Consider the following 18,818-nt stretch of genomic DNA (forward strand, 5'->3'; position numbering starts at 1 on the left):
ATATATATATTTGGAAATATCTTATGTATGTTTTTGGGTTAAGCGTGTATGAGTGAGAGTAGTACTAAGATGAGTAACCTCCAAGAAATTTCTCATGCGTCAAGCTGCTAATGTTGCGTCGCTTGATCTGATTGGCTAAGTAGACCGTAAAAAGAGTGACATCAGATCTTAACTGGTAATACTGTCTCTGTTGGGGACAGCTTTAACGGTAAGGAAATGGTAAGACTGATATCTAAGAGATATGAGACAACAGATAGACACGCACCTCTACGGACTCATAGGCCTAACAGTCCGACCCATTAGTACCCAAATAAGTGCACTATGCGCTGACATAATTATAATGAAATAAAGTTGCGTCTTGACTAACAACTATAGCTTTTGACCTAGTGGTACGCGATTGATCCTAACATATGTCATGATTTTAGTCTTTCAAATACTAAGTTAATAAAAATAAGAAATTATAAATGAAAATTTAAATTAATTATAAAAATACAAATTAAATAAACAACAATAAGATAAGGATAGGAGAAATACTATTATAGACAAACACGTAAAAAAAGAATTACAAATTATGTATTTGAGCATAAAATTTTTGTAAGACAGTTTCACGGACGAGACGGATCTCCTATTTTAGTCATCCATGAAAAATATTACTTATTATTATAAATATGAACATAGTTGATACGTTTCACGAATCTCACAAGATATTCGAACTCGTGACATGGCTCGGGGATCCCGGCCTAGGGGATGGTATAGTAGACATTCAAAAACATACGTACTACAATATTTTAACCAAATGTATATTTTTTTTATATGAAATATATAAATAAAAATAATTTTAGCTATGTGCATTTGCATTCCATCAATAGTCAGTTCCATATCCTTTATAGTATTGATTCTTTGTTACGAATATTGGCAGCAAGACCGAATATTGGCATAAAATATGAGGGGACATCACATGTCCAACCTCTCCTAAATTCTATTCCTTATACAACAAACGATTCGAGGATTTTTGTGAGTTTTTCGAGCAGGCTTGAAAAATATTTTATTCGTACTCGAGCCGAGCTGGAACATGTTCGAACTTTTTTTGAGCCGAATTCAAGCTCAAATCATTGTGTTCGATAATTTTCGAGCTTTAATATTTTATTAATACAATTATATCTTAAATAAATAAATTTTGAGCCTTTCGAATAAATGTTTTCAAGCAATAATTATAATAGTTCGCGATCATCAAATCTTTAGAGCCGAACTTGCTAATTCGAACCGAATTTGAGTAAAAAATTTAAAATTTTGAGCTTCAAATCGAGCTCGAACTCGAATTAAATTGATTCGAGCCAAACTCGATCCTTAAATTTTTCTTCATATTCGGCTCGATTCGGTTCGTTTACACCCCTACTTATACTAAAAAAATATTATTTAATTATTTGAAATTTGAAATTTTTAATTATTTTTATTATCATATTATTAATAGTGGTACCGTACATAGTATTTTTGTAAATTCCAACTATAACATCCAAAAATACAAAAAAAAAAAAAAAAAGGGGAAAAAAACTCAATCTCTCCATCATTAAATACATCACAAAAGAAATTAAAAATTAATATAGTATTACAAGGACATACACCTTTCTCCCAAGTCCCATAGCTTCAAAGCCCCAACAAAATGTAGTATACCAGCGTTATTGGTAAGGCAATCAACATACCAAATATAACACTGCAATTTTAAAATATCATCAAACCAATTTAATTACAAATATGATTTAGAAAAAAATATGATTATTTAATGGGATTAAACAAGAAAATGTAGCATTTATTTTATGATTTTATATACTTACGCTGTGCTGAGGATTTCAGGATGTAGGTTGTATTCTTTGGCAAAAACAAAGGGGACAATTCCTTGAGGTAGAGCAGCCTATTTCGATTCGAGCTCGAAGTTAGCCGAGCTTGGATTACTCCATCTAATATGTAACATAGTATTTCAAGAAACACGTGTGTGTGAGTGTGTATCAAGAGTGACCTGAACGATGGCGATGCGCACATGAACACCGCGAAGGCCGACGATGAAGGAAGCAGCAGCCATGACAGCTGGTCCTGTGAGAAATCTCACTGCCATTGCCAAAGTTGCCACACGGTTCCCACATGATACAATCCTAGGTTGCAATGCCATAAATAAACCTGTGGAGTCTATGTTATCTTATGATCACACAGATCCAACGTTTGAATACTATGTAATAATTTAAAGTAAAAAGTTTTTACCATAATGATAAGAACTACTCACCAAGGCTGAACATGGCCATTCCAAGTCCTGCATCAGACAGTATAGAAATGGACTTTGATATCATTGCTGGCATTTCAACGTGCCACCTAAAAAGCAGGAAAAAGAATTCAAGAAATTGATGAGTTAAGGCAATTATCTTTAGTTGTGTGAAAATTAAGATGATAACACAAAATGATGGAGAAAATTTATGTAAGTTTTGTACCTGAATGAGATTAGAGACCATGTTAATCCAACTAAGCTTGAATAAGTGTTGGGATTTCTGATGAGTTTTCTCCAAACCATCAACAAAATAAGTCTTGTCATTACGTTTGCAGGAGGCGTGATTTTCACTTTGTTTTCACCCTGTTTGTCCCCTTCATTTCCTTTATTTCCGGAGCCGATTCCATCTCTTTCCAGGTGATCTTGTTCATGTAAACCAATTCAAGAATGAATCGAAATATGATGATAATTTAACAAGAATAATAGAGGGGGGGATCAAGAAAGGATTGTACCTTTGCTTGGAGAAACATTGCATTCAACTTCTTTAGCATCAGCAAGTTGATCCGTTGATCCATAATCATGTCCTCCAAACACATCCGAAACTGGTGAACCACTTGAACTCCAAACAAACATGTGTAGATCTTTTCCATATTCTTGTCCAGTTGGGTTCTTTGCTGAATTTTCTTTGGAATCTGCAGGTGAAATATGCGCATGACTATCACTTCCCTGGTGAAATCTTGATTTGTATGCATTATTTCCAGTTTCCTCATCAAAACTTGAGGGTCTAAGAGACGGCCCACGTGAACTGGAAAAGCCGTAAACATCATTTGCACAGAAGCTTGAATTTCTGCCACCAGTTCCCATCACAGGGTAAAAATCTGTGTGATTAAAGCTAGGCCCTCTAGGTGTGAGGTCTCTTGAAGATTGAAGAGAGTAAATCTCTGCATTTGTCATATTTGATGGCCTTGGAGTATTACAAGAAAATCCCATTGATTTTCTTGAGTAAATATCTGACCTTGAAGCATTTGATTTCCTAACAGTAACATGCAATTTCCCATCTTCTTGAACTTGTGAGTCGGTTTCCAAAATATGCCGTTCATCGAATGATGTTACATCAGATTCAACATGGATAGACGCAATTGAGGCAGCAGTGTGTGGAAACTGCTTTGAAATCAAGATCTTGGCTCCTCTGTACTCAAACATGAATAGCATCAAAGTATACCAAATAATACATTGAAGCACCACAATTTGCACCATTAGGCCACCCGAAAATTCCCCATACATTCCCTTCAGCAAAGGGATGCCCATAACTAGAGTATTTGGAAGAGTCGAAAGAGAGAAAAGTGTTATTGTCCATTCCAAAGAACCCCTTTTGATCACTTTATTCCACAGGATCAAAGCTGCGAGAACAATGAGTTTTTGAAGCGCGTCCGCAGCAATGAACCTTGGATTCATGGAGTAAGGATCATTAGTAGCAATGAAGTGAAAAGAGAGGAGAGGAACTGCAAATAGAGCCACGAAACGGTTGATGCCAGAACACTGGTCTGGTGTGAAAATTTTCCACCACTTCACAGAACCATAGGCTAGCATCATGGCCACATAGAGTGGCACCACCTCAGTCATAACATGATAGAAGTCGGATAAAGTAATCATTTATGGCAGGTTACTGAAAATCCCAGTTCAAGAAAAAACAAGAAAGGAATATTTACGAAAAATTAAGTCAAAGTTGAAGTCGAAAAAGGAACCATTTCAGATGCAGATTATTGCAACGTAAGAGAGTTGCAAAGAAAGCTTAAGGGACTGGGTTACTGACATATTTCCTCAACTTTGTTCTTCACTCTTTGCTTGAAACGTGCCTGGATTTGATAGAGTTTTGTAGTGCATAGGAATTTGAGAATAAGTTGCTTTATGACTTGTATAAAGCATGGAAAAAGGTAAACTTTGGTTGCATGCAATAAGCTTTTACAGGCTTCTCCTCTTTCTTTTTGTATTTGCTTTCGGCTCGTCGATTATTATTCATATTCCTTACATCAGAACAAAATCCCATCAAATAAAAAATATTTAATTTTTTTAATATGTAAATTTCATTCTCTGTTGCTTAACCACTCCACAATAAAATGTCTGAACCGCCCTCGATCATAATCATCGTTTTTTTATTAATATTCATGATCATACTAATTCATTTAAGCAAATATTTACACTCCATTTTGTGTTACTCACTCACCACTTAATATATAAAAGATTTCAACAAAGTGGATTGCAAATAACAAAAAGTCAGAGTGCAAATAATTTCGCTCATTCATTTAATATAGATATAGATGCAGACAACTTTGAATTTATGACTTACTTTCATCAAAAATTTGAAATAATAGAAGTTTGCTAACAATAGTTTTATAATCTAATTGATGTGAATCATTTGCAGTTGCATAGTGATCCAAAAACACCATTCTTGAAGGATCTTCAGCTTTGTATTTGTACTAACAAATACCAGAAGTTATCACATTCCCATATGCTAACCTAATACAAAAATCGCATAGAATCCAAGGGATCAACTTATCAGATTCGAACTATAAAAAAAATCCCATTAAAGAACACAAAACATGAGCGCAGCGAAAGCTAATATCCCAGTTAACAAACAACACCGCACTGTACGGTTCAAACAACAATAAACATGAAGTCTATAATTTTAAACCTTTAGCGCCAGGAAGATCAATCCATTGGAGTTGAATTTCGACTTCACCACACTCGACATCTTTCAATCTGAGGCACAAATCTTGCACCACTTTCCCATCTTTCCAGATCATGGAACTCTCTTCAGCGAGGCAATTGGACCTGGATGGTTGTATCTTTGTGATTATGGTGCCACTCGGAATCCCTCCGAGGTTCATCTTCAAGGCCTCTATGTAAGGTCGAATATCAAATTCTGCGACTCCCATTTTGTCGTCCATGCTGAACGTGTCGTGGTCATAGACAGTCTGGAAAATGCATGAATCAGCAAAATTTTTGCATAGACACCGAATAAACAATATCGATGGAATATGAGTAACTAGCATATTGCTCCCTTCAAACTTTATGCATAATTTTTCTAGAAATCTGACGTTGGGCTTAAAGGATTAATGTTTTCTTCTTATCCTTCAAGATTTCGAAGACAATTTTTCAAAAGGAAGATTTGCATCTAAAGCTTTGACGTCAACTATGCACAGCCACAGGGCCAAACCAGACTATCTCCATGCTAGGAACTTAAAGTATAATGATTTATGCAGATTTGTGTTGATTTAAAGATTATCAATTGGGAAATGAAAGACATAAAAATACTTATCGAAGAAAGTCGAGCCTGAACAAATGATATCTAAACAGTTTTAAAAGAAATGGAACCAGCTATAGCATTTACTGATAACATATAGGCTAAAGGTGATTTTAGATGAGCCATCACCAGTGTAATCGGAATACTAGGATCCGAAACAGAAAGCGTCAAGTCCTCGTTCCATTCTGGATTGACATCCTTTCTGATAACACGAGTCTTCAACTTCTGTAATATATATCTATTAAAATAACAATTCCAGAAACTTGAAATGCCAAAAACGAAAGCAAGGACATGCAAAATAATTGAAACATTCTGGAAACAGGGTACCATACCAAGTTGTGTAATTTGTCTAAATTACTAAGAACACCAAGAAAGGACAATTACTGCATGTATTTCCCGCAAAATCAGCCTATAAAACCATGGTTTTATTACCATATAGTTCGACTCGATGATCAAAATTTTTAAACATGGAAATTAACTTTTTGGGTGAATGAATGGCCATAAATATTCCACATCTAATAAGTTGAGACTAAATCCAATTGAATGGAACATCCATAAATGCACCTTCAGTCAGAATCCATGATAACACTAAATCAAGAAAGGAAGGAAGAAGAAAAAAGTGTAAAAGGGCAAGGCCAATAAATAAGAGAAAAATAAAATCAACCCACCAAACTCCATCAAACTACCAAGATGATACAAAGGGCAGCTAACGAATTAAACAAACATTACACATATGTAAGCAAAGAACACGAAAACACACACCAAATTGCTAAAAAAAACGTACAAGAAGAAGGAGATCAAGAATCCAACTTTACCAAACAATCAATAAAATCATAGAAACGAGCAAATATATCAAAACCCACGTGAGAAAATACAAGAAAAAAGACAACAAAAACCAATCCCAAATCCAGAGATTCACACATGTGCTCAATGAAGAAAAAGTTAGAACAAAAGAACCTGTCTGCCCATTTTCACAACAACGTAAGGATCACTGCTTCGGACATCACGAACAGCAAGATTGATGCCTCTTTTGATCCGAATCCTCAGCAGCCCCAACAAATTATCCATCAGAGATTTTGCAGAACTTTCTGACTGGTTGTTTGCATCGGGTGTATCCATTTCTTATAATTTAGATCAGTACTCACCCTTTCCGCAGATCAAAATAATAATATAATATTTTTGCCACCACTTTATTATTTTAATCAAAAGTAAAGCTTCATTGATCCTCTCTGCCCCCTGCAAGAAATTAGAAAACTATAATTATTAATTATTACACAATTCCAAACAAAACGAGACCCAAAAAAAACACAAACTTTCCAACAAAATTTCATCTTTATTACAAATTTGATTTCTCACTCTGAACCTCAAGCTTAATACAAAACATAGGACACATGATCTACTAACTTTCCACAAAGATTTCATCTCACAAAACAATGCATACATAAAAAACAATTTCATCATACGCCCATCCCAACCTGTCGAGTGATCACCGTAAAATCATATTAAAACAATCAAGAAATGAAATTTACAGTCGAATAATCGATGGGCAAAACTCATAGATATAAAAAAAATAAAAAAAAAACCTGTTTGGAATTGTTTGGACAGATTGTGGAGAAATTCTCTATTTAGAATATACAGCTGCCATTCTAGAAAATACAGAGAAGTGATTCTTTGATAATTGTCTTCAGACCAACCAAAGACAAAAACGGGAAACTGAATTTTGCTTTCGATACATTTATGTAGGTGATTTTTTTTTTTTGGTTATTACATTTTTTCTTTTTTTCCGAGGGTGCGTAGGTTTGTTGGTACGACGTAAATGACGCATGACTTTCATCACCGCATGGCTTGTATTTTCCCATATGTCCCTACACTTTAAATTAAATTTTCTTTTTAAAAAAATTTTTAATTTACGAGATTTCGTTATAATTGAGTCGTTTTAAACTTGAAATTTTAGTGTCCCACAGCAAAAAAAAAATTTATATATTAACATAATTTCTGAAAGATTTTGGCAATTTGGGATTAGTTATATTTTCTTAATGATATTTTCATGATCTTAAATTCATTGACATGAAAAGTGTATTTAGAAAGTGAATATAAAGTTCATCTTAATAGAGAGGCTTAGTTATTCCAAACCATTTAATACCATCTTTATTAAACAATTCTCATGATAAATGGTTAGGCAAAAACTTGTGTGAGACGGTCTCACGGGTCATATTTTGCGAGACAGATATCTTATTTGCGTCATCTATGAAAAATATTAATTTTTATGCTAAGAGTATTACTTTTTATTGTGAATATCGATAAGGTTGACTCATCTCACAGATAAAGATTCGTGAGATCGTTTCATAAGAGACATACTCAAATGGCTAATGTTCTACTATCAATGGGCCTATGGTCTACATACGTCAATTTGAGAAACGAGATTTCAAGTTTAAAACTTTAAAATAATTCTCTTTATCAGATTGTATCAATCTAAATCTGTTGGATTAAAACAAAAAACTCCCGTAAGACCGTCTCACATATCAATTTTGTAAGATGATTATCTAATCCGACCCAACTCATAAAAACACATCGTTTTTAAGTCAAAAATATTACTTTTCAAATAATCATGTATCAGATCGATTCCAAAAAATACGTGAATCATCTTATAGTTAAGTGATAGATAACTTTGTACAAGATTGTCCTAACAAAACAAGAGGAGACTAAATGGTTAATAAGATTTTTAGCTTATCATATTTTATGATCTTCCTATTTTATGCATGCAAAATTTATTTAAGAAAGTTGTTAAAAAAAATTTTAAATTTTTTTTAATATCTAAAGAAATTTTAATAATCATTTTTTTTAATTAAAAAAATGGAAAGTAATAATTTAATTTTGGAGTCCTTCCCACTTCCCTTGTATTTTGAGTTTTCCCTCCAAATGAAGACTCAACGAAAATGGAGCTCGATCCGTGGCAAGATTTAGATATTGACGATTCTGACCTCCCCTCTCTCCTCCGCCCCTGCAAACGCCGCCGTTCTCCGCCCCCCGCCGCCTCCCCAGTCCCACCAGAAAACGTCCACCGATCACTGCTTTCACCGCATTCTATTTCCAAAACCGCCTCTAGCAGCCGAACTATTCCCGGTCCCGCTGGCACAGTTCAAGCAGCCATGCTTCGAAAAACCCTGGATCGTTCCTCTCTGGTTAACCCGGATAATTCATTCGATTGCAGTAATAACGATGCTGTGATTCCCACGCAAGAGTATATTCGGAGGGCTGTCGAAAATTCAGCTGAATTCGACGATGATTTTGCTCGCCCTCCTTGGATTTCTGCCCTCCGATTTCTCGGTAATTTGATTGCACCTTTCTATGTTTTGTTTCACGTTTTCTAGTGGAGATGAATTTTGGGGGTCTTACTTCTCTTTTTTGGTAGGTGCTGAAAATGGTGTGAATCCGGGTACGCCAATCAGCTCAATCAAGAAACACCTGGAAGCGGGCAAGGTTAACCAGGTATTAATTGGTTGATTGGTGATTATGCAAATGATAAATTATTTAGCCACAGTTGTGTTGAGATAATAGTTGATTGGATGGAAGCCAACTGCAACCACATTCCACCCGAAAAGTCAAAGAACGATAATGGTTGTTTTATTTTTCTAAAAATTTGGAGTTAGGTTCGTTGAATAAGGGGAAAAAGTATAAGGTGAAACTCTTTTCTCTGTAGGTAATGGTATTCTTGTTTAAGTGATGTATCTTTGTTGTGTGCTTAAACCGTATGGTTTTTTGCATGTGCTAAACGTCTAGAAATTTGACGGATTCAACACACGAATAGGTTGTGGCTGTGATCAAATCATGCTCAGCAAGCGGTCTCGGAGGTCTTAAAGTGATGCTGAAGGTATTGATGGAGTGATATATAATAACAATAATAGCAGCATTATCAGGTTGGTTAAGCTGCTGATTCATTGTCCTTGAACTTTAGGATCCTTCAGGTTCTGTTGGTGCTACTGTCCATCCCAAGGTCCTTTGTGAGAGCGAGTTTGGAAAGAAGTTTAGTGTTGGCGCTGTTTTAATTCTTCAAAAGGTAGCATTTAATTCCATTTTCCTTTTCTACTGTTTTATTTTATTATAATGCTATCCTGGATTTATTCATCAATTGAACTTGCTTTTCTATATTATTCAAATGTTGTATTTCAGGTTGCTATCTTTTCTCCTGCAAGAACAGCACTCTACCTCAACATAACACTGAGGAATGTGGTGAAGGTTCTATTGTTAGGCCAATGTTTTTTTCTTCATGAATGACAGTGTAATGAGGCATATAGTTCTTCTGTTGAAAGAGGATATATTATAGTAGAATATAAAAATGTGGTTAAATCATTCATCTTTGAGCTTCAAAAGTGTATTTGCTGGGATTAATAAGTTACCACATGACGATACCAAGAAAGTGTCAACTTTTTAAAAATGGACTTAATTATCTTTTGGGTAAGACCTGTAGTACCATAGATTGTCTGAGTGGCTCACTCAGGTTATATCAGCAGGTATTCTGCCACGATGATAGCCATCCAGTTCTCGATGACTCCACGCATTCTGTCCAATATAATGATGCTGCTATTGGTACGCACATTTTTTTCCTCTAGTGAACCATGTTGCCCCCATAATTTGGAACATTAAAAAATTCTCTGGTATTTATGTGCAAATTTTTAGATAGTGTCATTGATGTCAAATGTTTAACCGAAGGCCTGATGAAATCATTTTTTCTCCCGCACCCATGGTGCATCTCCAGATTATGGTAAAATTACCAAAACCAGGGAAAAGTTGTCCGTCATGCGAAAAGTGACTATGGAAGACACTACAAAGCAGATGACACAAGACGCAGGAAGTTCAGAGACTTTGCACACACATAGTGTAATCCAGAAGCAAAATCTTTTCGCCAGCAATTTTCGACCCAAAAACAGAGATCTTTTGCAAAGTGCGGCAAGGACAGAAGGCCTTTCAAATTTAAGCCAACATGCCTGCAGTGAAAATCCTGAAGAAGTATTCAGCAGTAAACTTACTTTTGATCAGCAAGATAATGCAAGTGGTGAGAACAAATGTGCAAAAATCGGTAATTCTGAACGCAGCCTCCTGAGAAACTCTTCTGTCACTAAAAACAGAGAAACCAATGAAGTTCCGACGCAAAGGCAACCACTGATACAGAAATCTTTTGTCCCCCAATGGACAGACGAACAGTTGGATGAACTTTTTACCGACAATGAATACAGTGAATTCTGATTCCCATGTATTTTCTGTAGCAGCACAAAATTTAATATGAGCCCCATTTTACATGGATAATCAATGCAAATGACTTTGCTGCCCTCTGTTAGAACCATACTTGCATTTTTTTCTATAAGATTTTGTAACAGACCGAGTCATCACGAACAATTTGTTTCGGTAAGTAACTAATACATATGCATTCAAATTAAGAAATTTGAGCTCACTCTGACTAGTATAGTTATTGTAACTTCAGTAACAAATACCGAATATAACAAAATTGACTTCACCAGTGTTGGTCTACAAGACAACTACTGAGAATTTGCCACTGCTGCCCCAAGTATTTCTCATCAAGCCTTCTTGTTAAAAAAAATGCAGACTGCCTTCAAGGCCTCAAATTTGTGTGGAAGATCGGTGTTTGTAAACTGAAACTGGCACTTGCACTGTAGAGGAACTGCTGCAGCAGCTCAGACAAAAACACGATACGGGAATATGAAGTACTCTTGGATGCTGTCTGTCTCGTCTAGATTTTGGATAACCTACACAAAGAACTTTTTCAGCCTGTCCAAAGTCTGAGCTGCTCTTTTGTTATTTGGCTCCAGCACGAGTACATATCTGAAATCTGAGTACAAGTAAAATATGAAGGAAGATCATCACAAGAAAATACAAGCAATAGGATATTGATCGAGAGAGTACAATGAAAAGGAGAAAGTTGGTTGCTAGTTTTTTACGGCTGCTAATTACATTTGGAAAATAGGTAACCAAAACCCAGATCAACTCAGTGGTATGCATTTTTAAAACAAAATATTTGAATATTCAGTTGGTTCGGTTGTTCATAGGTACCCTGCTGTCCTTATCCTTCAAACGTTGGCTGATTCTTAAAAACTTGGCTGAACTTTTGCGACATCCCAGAACAGAATTCATAAAACATTTACCGCTGACAGAAAGAAGGGGACTAACCTTCCATTGCTTCTTTATAATAACCCAATATTTCTCGTGCAGTTCCCCTCCTTAGAAAAGCCTTTACATTCTGCATACATGACAAAGAAAGTAGCAGATGATAAATTAGAAGGATAAAAGTTTACAAGGAACAAATGCAACAAACGTTCGTCAATACTTCACCAAAAGGTGCCATTTCTCCCTGCACATCAAAACACAATTCTCAACTAGACCTTAGCCCTTTCAAAAAAAAAAAAATCAGGCTTGCAGCATCCGATTCCAATAAAAGGCTTAGTATCTATTGAGGCAAAAATTAAATGTGTCATCTCGTCAAAAAATTTTAGGTGATAAACATAAATTTTCTGTTTAAAGAAACTGCACATGAGCACAAGCATAAGAAATAACAATTCACATTTCCACCAAAATGACCAATACTAGTACCTCTGTTTGCTAAGTCGGAAGCCATAGAAAAAAAAGGGGGAAAACCAAAAAGGGGAGAGAAAGGAAGCACTAAATTATAGTTGCATCCGGCGATGATCTTCAATGTTCTAGGAAAACTATTACTAAAGCTGCATGTAACTTGGGTAGCAGAAAGTTTTATCATACGCAACAGCCCTATGGAGAACGAGATGTTTTTAGAGCAAGACAATGTCTTTCTCACACTAATGAGCAATAATAAATTGAAGCATGCATTTACAATGGTATTACACGGCAAGGAAGGAAGAGGAGAGAAACCTTCTTATCAAGGTCAATGGCTCGAGTACAATCTTCTTCAGCTTGGATATAACTATTAAATAAAAAATTAATGATTAATATAAAACATCCAAGCAGATAAAATAAGATAGAAAGCTTTAACACATTGGCCACCTTCCCAACTCCAAATAAGCAGCAGCCCTGTTATTGTAGTATGTCGCACTACTACTGTTGAGTTTGATGGCTTCTGAATAAAATCCGATGGCCCTCTGCCACTGCTTATCTTTGAATGCTTGATTGCCCTAAAACGATATTAAACAGAAACCACATACATAGGTGGCAGCTTCCACTAAATTTCACCGCTAAACCTAAACGGCTACACAAGTTAAAAGAAGGGGAAGAAGAGAAATTCTAAATCAACTTTGACAAGCAAGAATAATATGAATGACTAGGACAAGAAACCTGAGCAGGAGGACAGACAGTTCATGGGGTACACCTAGCCCCTAGGCGCAGGACACAGGAAGGCACATACTGGACATCTAGACTTGAGAGTCAAGCCACGTATGCATTATCATAAAGTTTGCACCTTAGCGGACGATAAATGCAGGGGTTTAGAAATCAAAATTGACATCCAATGTAGAGGCCATTCATATTTGCTTGTTCACTAATTTGCTAAACTAAATTTTGTATTACATGCAACAAATTTTTCTTCAAATATTTAGAGCTTGTAACATTAAGCCATAGTGTACATTTATTCAAAATAAGGTGGTGCCCCCAAACACAAGGTTTTGCATTTAGGTTAAAGGGCACACGTCAGCCTCAAAGCACCATACATATTTAACAACTGTGCCAGTGTTCAGTTCGAGTTCCAGGTACTGTGCCTTTCGCAAGCTAGGACCTTGCAACCATAGACTACTTTTGTACAATCGTCCTTTTCTGACAACCAAAAAAACTGCAACAAGTATTCATTTAAAGCTAAAGAATACAACTCATGATACACTCATTTGAGAAGGCCAGATCAAGTGGTATAGTAGAGATGAAACTACTGTCACCCAGAAATTAGAGAAGTACATGTATAATTTTCTCAAGCAGAGCTTGAGGAAAAGGTCAATCTGGAGGTAGAAGTACAGACACATGATTAGAGAAACTAAAACCATATAGGGCAGGTAAATAGAGAAATAAATGCAGGAATTAGTATAATTTTTTAACATTATAATGAGCAACTCCTACAATAGCAAATAAGAAAGTAAGATTTGTGCTAGGTGAATGTCATGAATGAAACACACGGAGACATGCAGGGAAAATCACCGTAAAGACAATCAAATTCTTCTTTGCTGTGTGTAAGGTGGTAAAGGCTATGAAATACTGCTGAAAAAAACTTCATTATACTTTACCTTTTCTTTTGCCATCTCTGCTGATGCTTCCTGGGTCACAACAGTAGATGATTTAGACTTGCTGGCAATATCAACTTGCTCTTGTAAAGATGTATACATGGTCTGCAGGGTGTCCAATAGAAATCTATCACCCCCATGCCTGGCCAAGAGCGATATAGACACTGGGCATTTGTCATAAACACCCAACGGCATTGCAACCTTGAAAAAAGAAATAAGAATTTTTCAGCAAAGAGAAATAATATGCAAATAATGTTTGTGTGAGAAAGGTATTTGAACTTCAACCTGGCAGCAGCCCGACATACTAGCTAAACTTGAAAGAGTAGATGTCTGGATCAAGTATTCCTCTGACATAATTTCTTTTGCACCAAATTTTGTAGGAGGATCGATTGTAGTAGGAATCACCAATATTCCCTCATCCTGTTGAGCCCAAATGTGCGAATACAAGATTAAAAATAACAGTAGCATCAACATCATAGTGTGGAGTATCCAAATTATCAAGGCCAAAATATCAAGAAACTTGATTGCTAAAGAATGCAGATTACTTCTACTACATGTCTTGTTGACATATTAGTAAATTCTTGTCACTACAACTGGAGTCACTAGGATTTTAATCATATCTTATATTCTATAAAAACAAAAGAATCAGTAGGTTATCTAAGTCAGGCTTGTAAACTTTGGTCCCTCCACAGAGACTATTCTTTGCATCAGTTCTGATCCATCAAGGCATAAGCTTCCAAGGGCTTTATATTATTTTAGAAATTAGGACGACCATTTTTTTTTACTTATTTTACTACTTTATTAAAAGAAAATACTGCAAGCGTTATCGTTGTCTATGTTAACAGGAAATTAAGTAAGAGATACAGGGAAATAGACTGTGATTGCCGACCTCAAACAATTAAAATAAAGAGATAGCATAACGAAATGCTTTCTACCACACACAAACAGTGTTAGCAAGCCAAAGGTAAACATTTACAAATGTTATATTGAAAGGATGTATACCTTTAAAAGGGCATTGATAGCTGCACGTAATTCACCCTTGATAGTTTGACATTTTTCAATATCTGTATCAACCGGCCCTAACACTTCAGCAGTCATTTGTCCTGAGATAACTGGATCTATAGTAGGCTTTACTGAATTGATCCATTCATAATGACTTTGTCTGAACTCATGACTGAAATCAAATAGCAAATAAAAACATTACTCAAAATCGACAAGTCCAACTTAAAAAGAGGAACAAATTTGCCCCGAAAACTTTTAAGAAGAAAAGAGTATTTCCAAGTGCGACAGATTATTACTTCAATCTAACCTTTTAAGTGTCTGCAATGCATTTGCTAGAAGTCTTATTGGAGAAGATTTTCCCTCGCCGTTTGATTGTTTCACATGGAATGATTTTAAGCTGGGAATCTTCAAAGCCAAATAATCACAAATATTTTCATGCCTCAAAACTTGTCCTGAAAATTGGAGCTTAATAAAGATCCAGAATGTAATGACTCAAAATAGATCAACTCCCCAAAAAGTTAATCCATATACATGACATAAAAGAGCATACTTCCATAAAGCTTCTCAATGGATTTTATCACCGCCTGAGTTAACCAGCTTGAAGGAAATTTTGACAACTGGAAAAGATCGTCAGATATCACAAAACTCCTGGGATTGCGTTGTGTAGTGTATGGAACCTGCAATAGCACATGTCCAACACGACGAAGCAAACTAGGATCCTTTGCAAACCATCCTGCAAATTAGTTGGTCTTTAATAATCAACATAGGACAAATAATATAATATTTAGGATTTTATAAGGCAACAGATAACTCGATTATAAACTTCTAGTCAACTCAGAGTCATCTAACAAGCGGATAGTCACCCATCAGTATCAGCATGATAGCCAACAAATCAAATTTGGAATCCAAACAAAATTAGTTCTGCTGAAACTAAAATATGTGACTCGATATCAGCAAAAACACTTCACTCAACATCTGATTTCTTGGACTTTTGCATCATATGACCAAATAGAAATCATTAAAAAATAAACCAGAATTCGTTTTGAAGGAGTTCGCAAAAATAAAAAGTGACTAAGCTCTACAGTGCGTGATGTGTAAAATAACAGTTTCTCGAAATTTAATAAATTGCATTTTAAATAGTTAAACGAGCAAAAAATATTCAACAATCTAAGATCGAGAATGTAAAAATAAATATTTGATGGACCAAGTTGGTCATGGTATGCCGAAAAGGTACATGAAAAAGAGTGTTGGTCCTGAATGTGATATCTAGTATAATGTCTTGTGGTCGTACAATCATTTGATATTGACAACTATTCAAAATTCAACAACCATCTAGCTCACAAGTAACTTTTACATTATTTGTGACGTGCATTGCTGATGTTTGACAAGTTCCATCACTAGAGACTTCAAATTTACCAAAACAAAAGTACTAATATCCTTTAGAAAGAAGAGTTTTCTCAAAGTCTTAAGCCATCTGTTTAAGCATCTCTATGAAAATGTTTGTTTATATTTTCCAAAATTTCCACCTTTCCTCTCTTATATGTGAAAACTTTGACATCATTCCAACTTGGTCTTTAGCAAGGTGCTATAGAGACAGATTTAGAGCATCTTAAAATAGATGATAATACACAGAATTGAAATACATACCAACCGTGTCAAGACTCCCAGATACAGATATTACGCCTGAAAGGGAGACAGCCCCATAAGATGGTCGAAAGCCTAGTACACCACAATATCCAGCAGGCACGCGCACACCACCATCAGTATCTATACCTGTCATGTTATAGCAAATTAAACATCCATATATTCTTGCAGAAAAACAATACAAAATATAAAGCCAAAAAAAAAAAGGAACACTGTGTCTAAGCACCATCAAAATTGTAAATTGCATGCATTCCTCAGCAGCATTCTATTTACCCTAAGAAATATAAATAACTTTGAGAAAAGGACAGGATCCCACCAGATCAGCGGGAATCTTAAAACCGGCCATGAAAAAAACAGGAAGAACCAAGTGAACCAGGAGCAGCGTCAAACTTGTTGCAGCAGAGATCCATCATTCAAGAAATTCAATTAAATTGAAGAGACAAAAAATACACATCACCCCAAAGGATATTTTCTGGGAGCCTTACTTCTGGTAATTGACTTGAGGGTTGCAAGTTAAAACACATAGAGAAACATTTCATTGATATTATCAATGCAACCATGGAATACAATGTTTCTCATGAATAGATAGGCCAAATATTGGTAACTAATAGACTCCTAAGGAAAGAAGCATTCAGTTACCTAGAGAAAAATCAACATAATTAGCAGCCACAGCTACGGCAGCGCCACTTGAAGCTCCTCCTGGAATTCGAGCAGGTGAGGTGGGATTAGTTGGTGCCCCGTAGTGCTTGTTTTCTCCACTTAGACTGGATATGAACATAAAAGCTAAGACAATATTAAAATTTGAAATATAACAATCTACAGAAGACAGCACAAAGGAAGGAGAACACATTGCTAGCGCAGATCTGAAGCCTATAAGCTAGAACTGTGGAAAACACTTTTGAGTACAGAATGATGCAAACCTAAATGCCATGTCATCCACAACAGTTTTTCCAGTGCATGTGGCACCTCCATCAACGAGTGCTGCAACCACGGGACTTGTAAAAGTCGCAGGCTCATGTGTTCTTGACCAGTCTGGGTTGCCAAAGCCAGTTACAAATCCTTCGATATCAAATCTGGTATCAAGATTTAAAACAAAGTTTACTCTTATTAACATAGAGAGCCAAGGGTAATTCATATATTTGAACATTGACAAACATCCCAAGAACAGGAGACATTCAGATGAAGCAAGAAACTGATAATCAGAAAGAGAACTCTTGACTTTATGAATAAAAGTAGAGGCCTAACTGAACAGCTGGTACACGAGGAATCCAAACATTGAACTCGAAAAAAATCTTAGCTAACTCTCAACACTCCACATATCACTCCTTTTCAGACATCACATAGCAAAAATTGTGGCTAACCCTACATAGCATTCTAAGCTAATGAAACCAATATTTGAATTCAATCAAGTAACTTTTACACTGTTCTATTAACTAGACAGATGAAATAAGATAAAACAAATAAGCAAAATACAAACAAGGGTTCCAATCAAAATCCTCCCTTTCCACTGAATTCTCCATTAGGAAACAAAATCAAATGAAGAAAACAAAAATAATACAAAAACTGGCACTTAAAAAGCTTCCACGCATCAAGGTATTATTTAACTAACAATAAAACATAACACAATACCAATACAAATCAATGAAGCATGGAATCTAAACGGCCTTACACATCAGAAACTGCAAAAGTGAGGCCAGTAAGTGGATGAGGAGCTTTTGGCGGCGCAGGCTGCGGGGGCGGCAGAAGCTGCAACCTCTCAATAAACGCCCCAAAATCTTCTTTCACCGCCCGTGTCAGTTTCTTAGCCATAATCAATATCCCCGCAAGTCCAAGCCCGAGCAAAACCCACAAATTCGCCGATGAAGACGCCATTTTTATCAGCTATTCAGCATTCAACTGCTCAGTCCTTGATGTTTGAGCAATCCCTTATACCATTTGAGGATTTTTGGAGCAAAAACAACTTGAGAGAGAGGACTTGCAGCTAAGGGGATGAAGAAAGAAACCTAGATATGTTGGGACGAAAGCTGTGTTAGGAGTTCATCAGTCATCAGTCATCAGCCAGATAATTTTTGCAATTTTATACCAGGAAAAAAATAAATAATAATAAATTTGGTATATCAAGTGTTGGTTAAACAACGAAGAGTAGTATTTTATCATCCCAACTCTATCGATATTCACAATAAAAAGTAATATTCTTACATAAAAAATAATACTTTTTCATGAATGACCCAAATAAGATATCTGTCTTACAAAATACGACCCGTGAAAACGTCTGACACAAATTTTTGTCAATAATAAATTGGTACACAAAATTTTATTAATGGTCTAATTGTATCACAAAAATACATATTTATTTTTTTATTTTAAA

General features: G+C 35.7%; 4 protein-coding genes across 5 annotated transcripts; 1 reads left to right on the forward strand and 3 right to left on the reverse strand.

Moving 5' to 3' along the window:
- Positions 1-1,543: 1,543 nt before the first annotated feature.
- Positions 1,544-4,603, reverse strand: LOC140975640 (probable auxin efflux carrier component 1c). 2 transcript variants are annotated; one of them, XM_073439474.1, is made up of 6 exons: positions 2,767-4,603; positions 2,478-2,676; positions 2,276-2,361; positions 2,015-2,172; positions 1,833-1,909; positions 1,544-1,711 (listed from the first exon to the last, which is right to left on the reverse strand). In XM_073439474.1, the coding sequence occupies exons 1-6, from the start codon at positions 3,905-3,907 to the stop codon at positions 1,645-1,647; spliced, it is 1,728 nt and encodes a 575-aa protein (XP_073295575.1). In that variant the 5' UTR covers positions 3,908-4,603; the 3' UTR covers positions 1,544-1,644. The 2 variants fall into 2 exon arrangements, with proteins under 2 accessions (XP_073295575.1, XP_073295574.1); XM_073439473.1 differs by having other exon boundaries at positions 2,015-2,181.
- A 187-nt stretch (positions 4,604-4,790) lies between these two features.
- LOC140975641 (protein C2-DOMAIN ABA-RELATED 4-like) lies at positions 4,791-7,334 on the reverse strand. The gene is made up of 4 exons (XM_073439476.1): positions 7,142-7,334; positions 6,516-6,794; positions 5,688-5,783; positions 4,791-5,229 (listed from the first exon to the last, which is right to left on the reverse strand). The coding sequence occupies exons 2-4, from the start codon at positions 6,675-6,677 to the stop codon at positions 4,933-4,935; spliced, it is 555 nt and encodes a 184-aa protein (XP_073295577.1). The 5' UTR covers positions 6,678-6,794; positions 7,142-7,334; the 3' UTR covers positions 4,791-4,932.
- Positions 7,335-8,477: 1,143 nt separating this feature from the next.
- Positions 8,478-11,187, forward strand: LOC140975643 (uncharacterized). Its single transcript, XM_073439478.1, has 7 exons — positions 8,478-8,885; positions 8,971-9,047; positions 9,367-9,429; positions 9,514-9,615; positions 9,729-9,794; positions 10,070-10,145; positions 10,315-11,187. The coding sequence occupies exons 1-7, from the start codon at positions 8,495-8,497 to the stop codon at positions 10,800-10,802; spliced, it is 1,263 nt and encodes a 420-aa protein (XP_073295579.1). The 5' UTR covers positions 8,478-8,494; the 3' UTR covers positions 10,803-11,187.
- On the reverse strand, positions 10,990-18,507 carry LOC140975642 (translocon at the outer membrane of chloroplasts 64-like). The gene is made up of 13 exons (XM_073439477.1): positions 18,120-18,507; positions 17,371-17,523; positions 17,090-17,214; positions 16,454-16,579; positions 15,357-15,539; positions 15,114-15,258; positions 14,807-14,978; positions 14,090-14,224; positions 13,808-14,005; positions 12,588-12,715; positions 12,456-12,507; positions 11,742-11,811; positions 10,990-11,403 (listed from the first exon to the last, which is right to left on the reverse strand). Exons 1-13 carry the CDS (start codon positions 18,320-18,322, stop codon positions 11,321-11,323), a joined length of 1,773 nt encoding a protein of 590 aa, XP_073295578.1. The 5' UTR covers positions 18,323-18,507; the 3' UTR covers positions 10,990-11,320.
- Between the last annotated feature and the right edge of the window lie 311 nt (positions 18,508-18,818).

The sequence above is a fragment of the Primulina huaijiensis genome, chromosome 4 (genome assembly GCF_012295235.1).
Source record: "Primulina huaijiensis isolate GDHJ02 chromosome 4, ASM1229523v2, whole genome shotgun sequence".
Classification (NCBI taxonomy): Eukaryota; Viridiplantae; Streptophyta; class Magnoliopsida; order Lamiales; family Gesneriaceae; genus Primulina; species Primulina huaijiensis.

Bases quoted from the DNA above. Each gene is read 5' to 3' on its own strand.
- LOC140975640 (XM_073439473.1), bottom strand. From the start codon at position 3,907: ATGATTACTTTATCCGACTTCTATCATGTTATGACTGAGGTGGTGCCA. The intron at 2,362-2,477 runs GTACAAAACTTA...CCTGCTTTTTAG, and splicing joins TGGTCTCTAATCTCATTCAG to GTGGCACGTTGAAATGCCAG. The intron at 1,712-1,832 runs GTAAGTATATAA...TTAAAATTGCAG, and splicing joins CCTGAAATCCTCAGCACAGC to TGTTATATTTGGTATGTTGA.
- LOC140975641 (XM_073439476.1), bottom strand. From the start codon at position 6,677: ATGGATACACCCGATGCAAACAACCAGTCAGAAAGTTCTGCAAAATCT. The intron at 5,784-6,515 runs GTTCTTTTGTTC...TATATATTACAG, and splicing joins TTGTGAAAATGGGCAGACAG to AAGTTGAAGACTCGTGTTAT. The intron at 5,230-5,687 runs GTGATGGCTCAT...TGCATTTTCCAG, and splicing joins CTAGTATTCCGATTACACTG to ACTGTCTATGACCACGACAC.
- LOC140975643 (XM_073439478.1), top strand. From the start codon at position 8,495: ATGGAGCTCGATCCGTGGCAAGATTTAGATATTGACGATTCTGACCTC. The intron at 9,048-9,366 runs GTATTAATTGGT...ACACACGAATAG, and splicing joins AAGCGGGCAAGGTTAACCAG to GTTGTGGCTGTGATCAAATC. The intron at 9,616-9,728 runs GTAGCATTTAAT...GTTGTATTTCAG, and splicing joins CTGTTTTAATTCTTCAAAAG to GTTGCTATCTTTTCTCCTGC.
- LOC140975642 (XM_073439477.1), bottom strand. From the start codon at position 18,322: ATGGCGTCTTCATCGGCGAATTTGTGGGTTTTGCTCGGGCTTGGACTT. The intron at 14,979-15,113 runs GTTAGATTGAAG...ATTTGATTTCAG, and splicing joins GCATTGCAGACACTTAAAAG to TCATGAGTTCAGACAAAGTC. The intron at 11,404-11,741 runs GTTAGTCCCCTT...ACTTGTACTCAG, and splicing joins TTATAAAGAAGCAATGGAAG to ATTTCAGATATGTACTCGTG.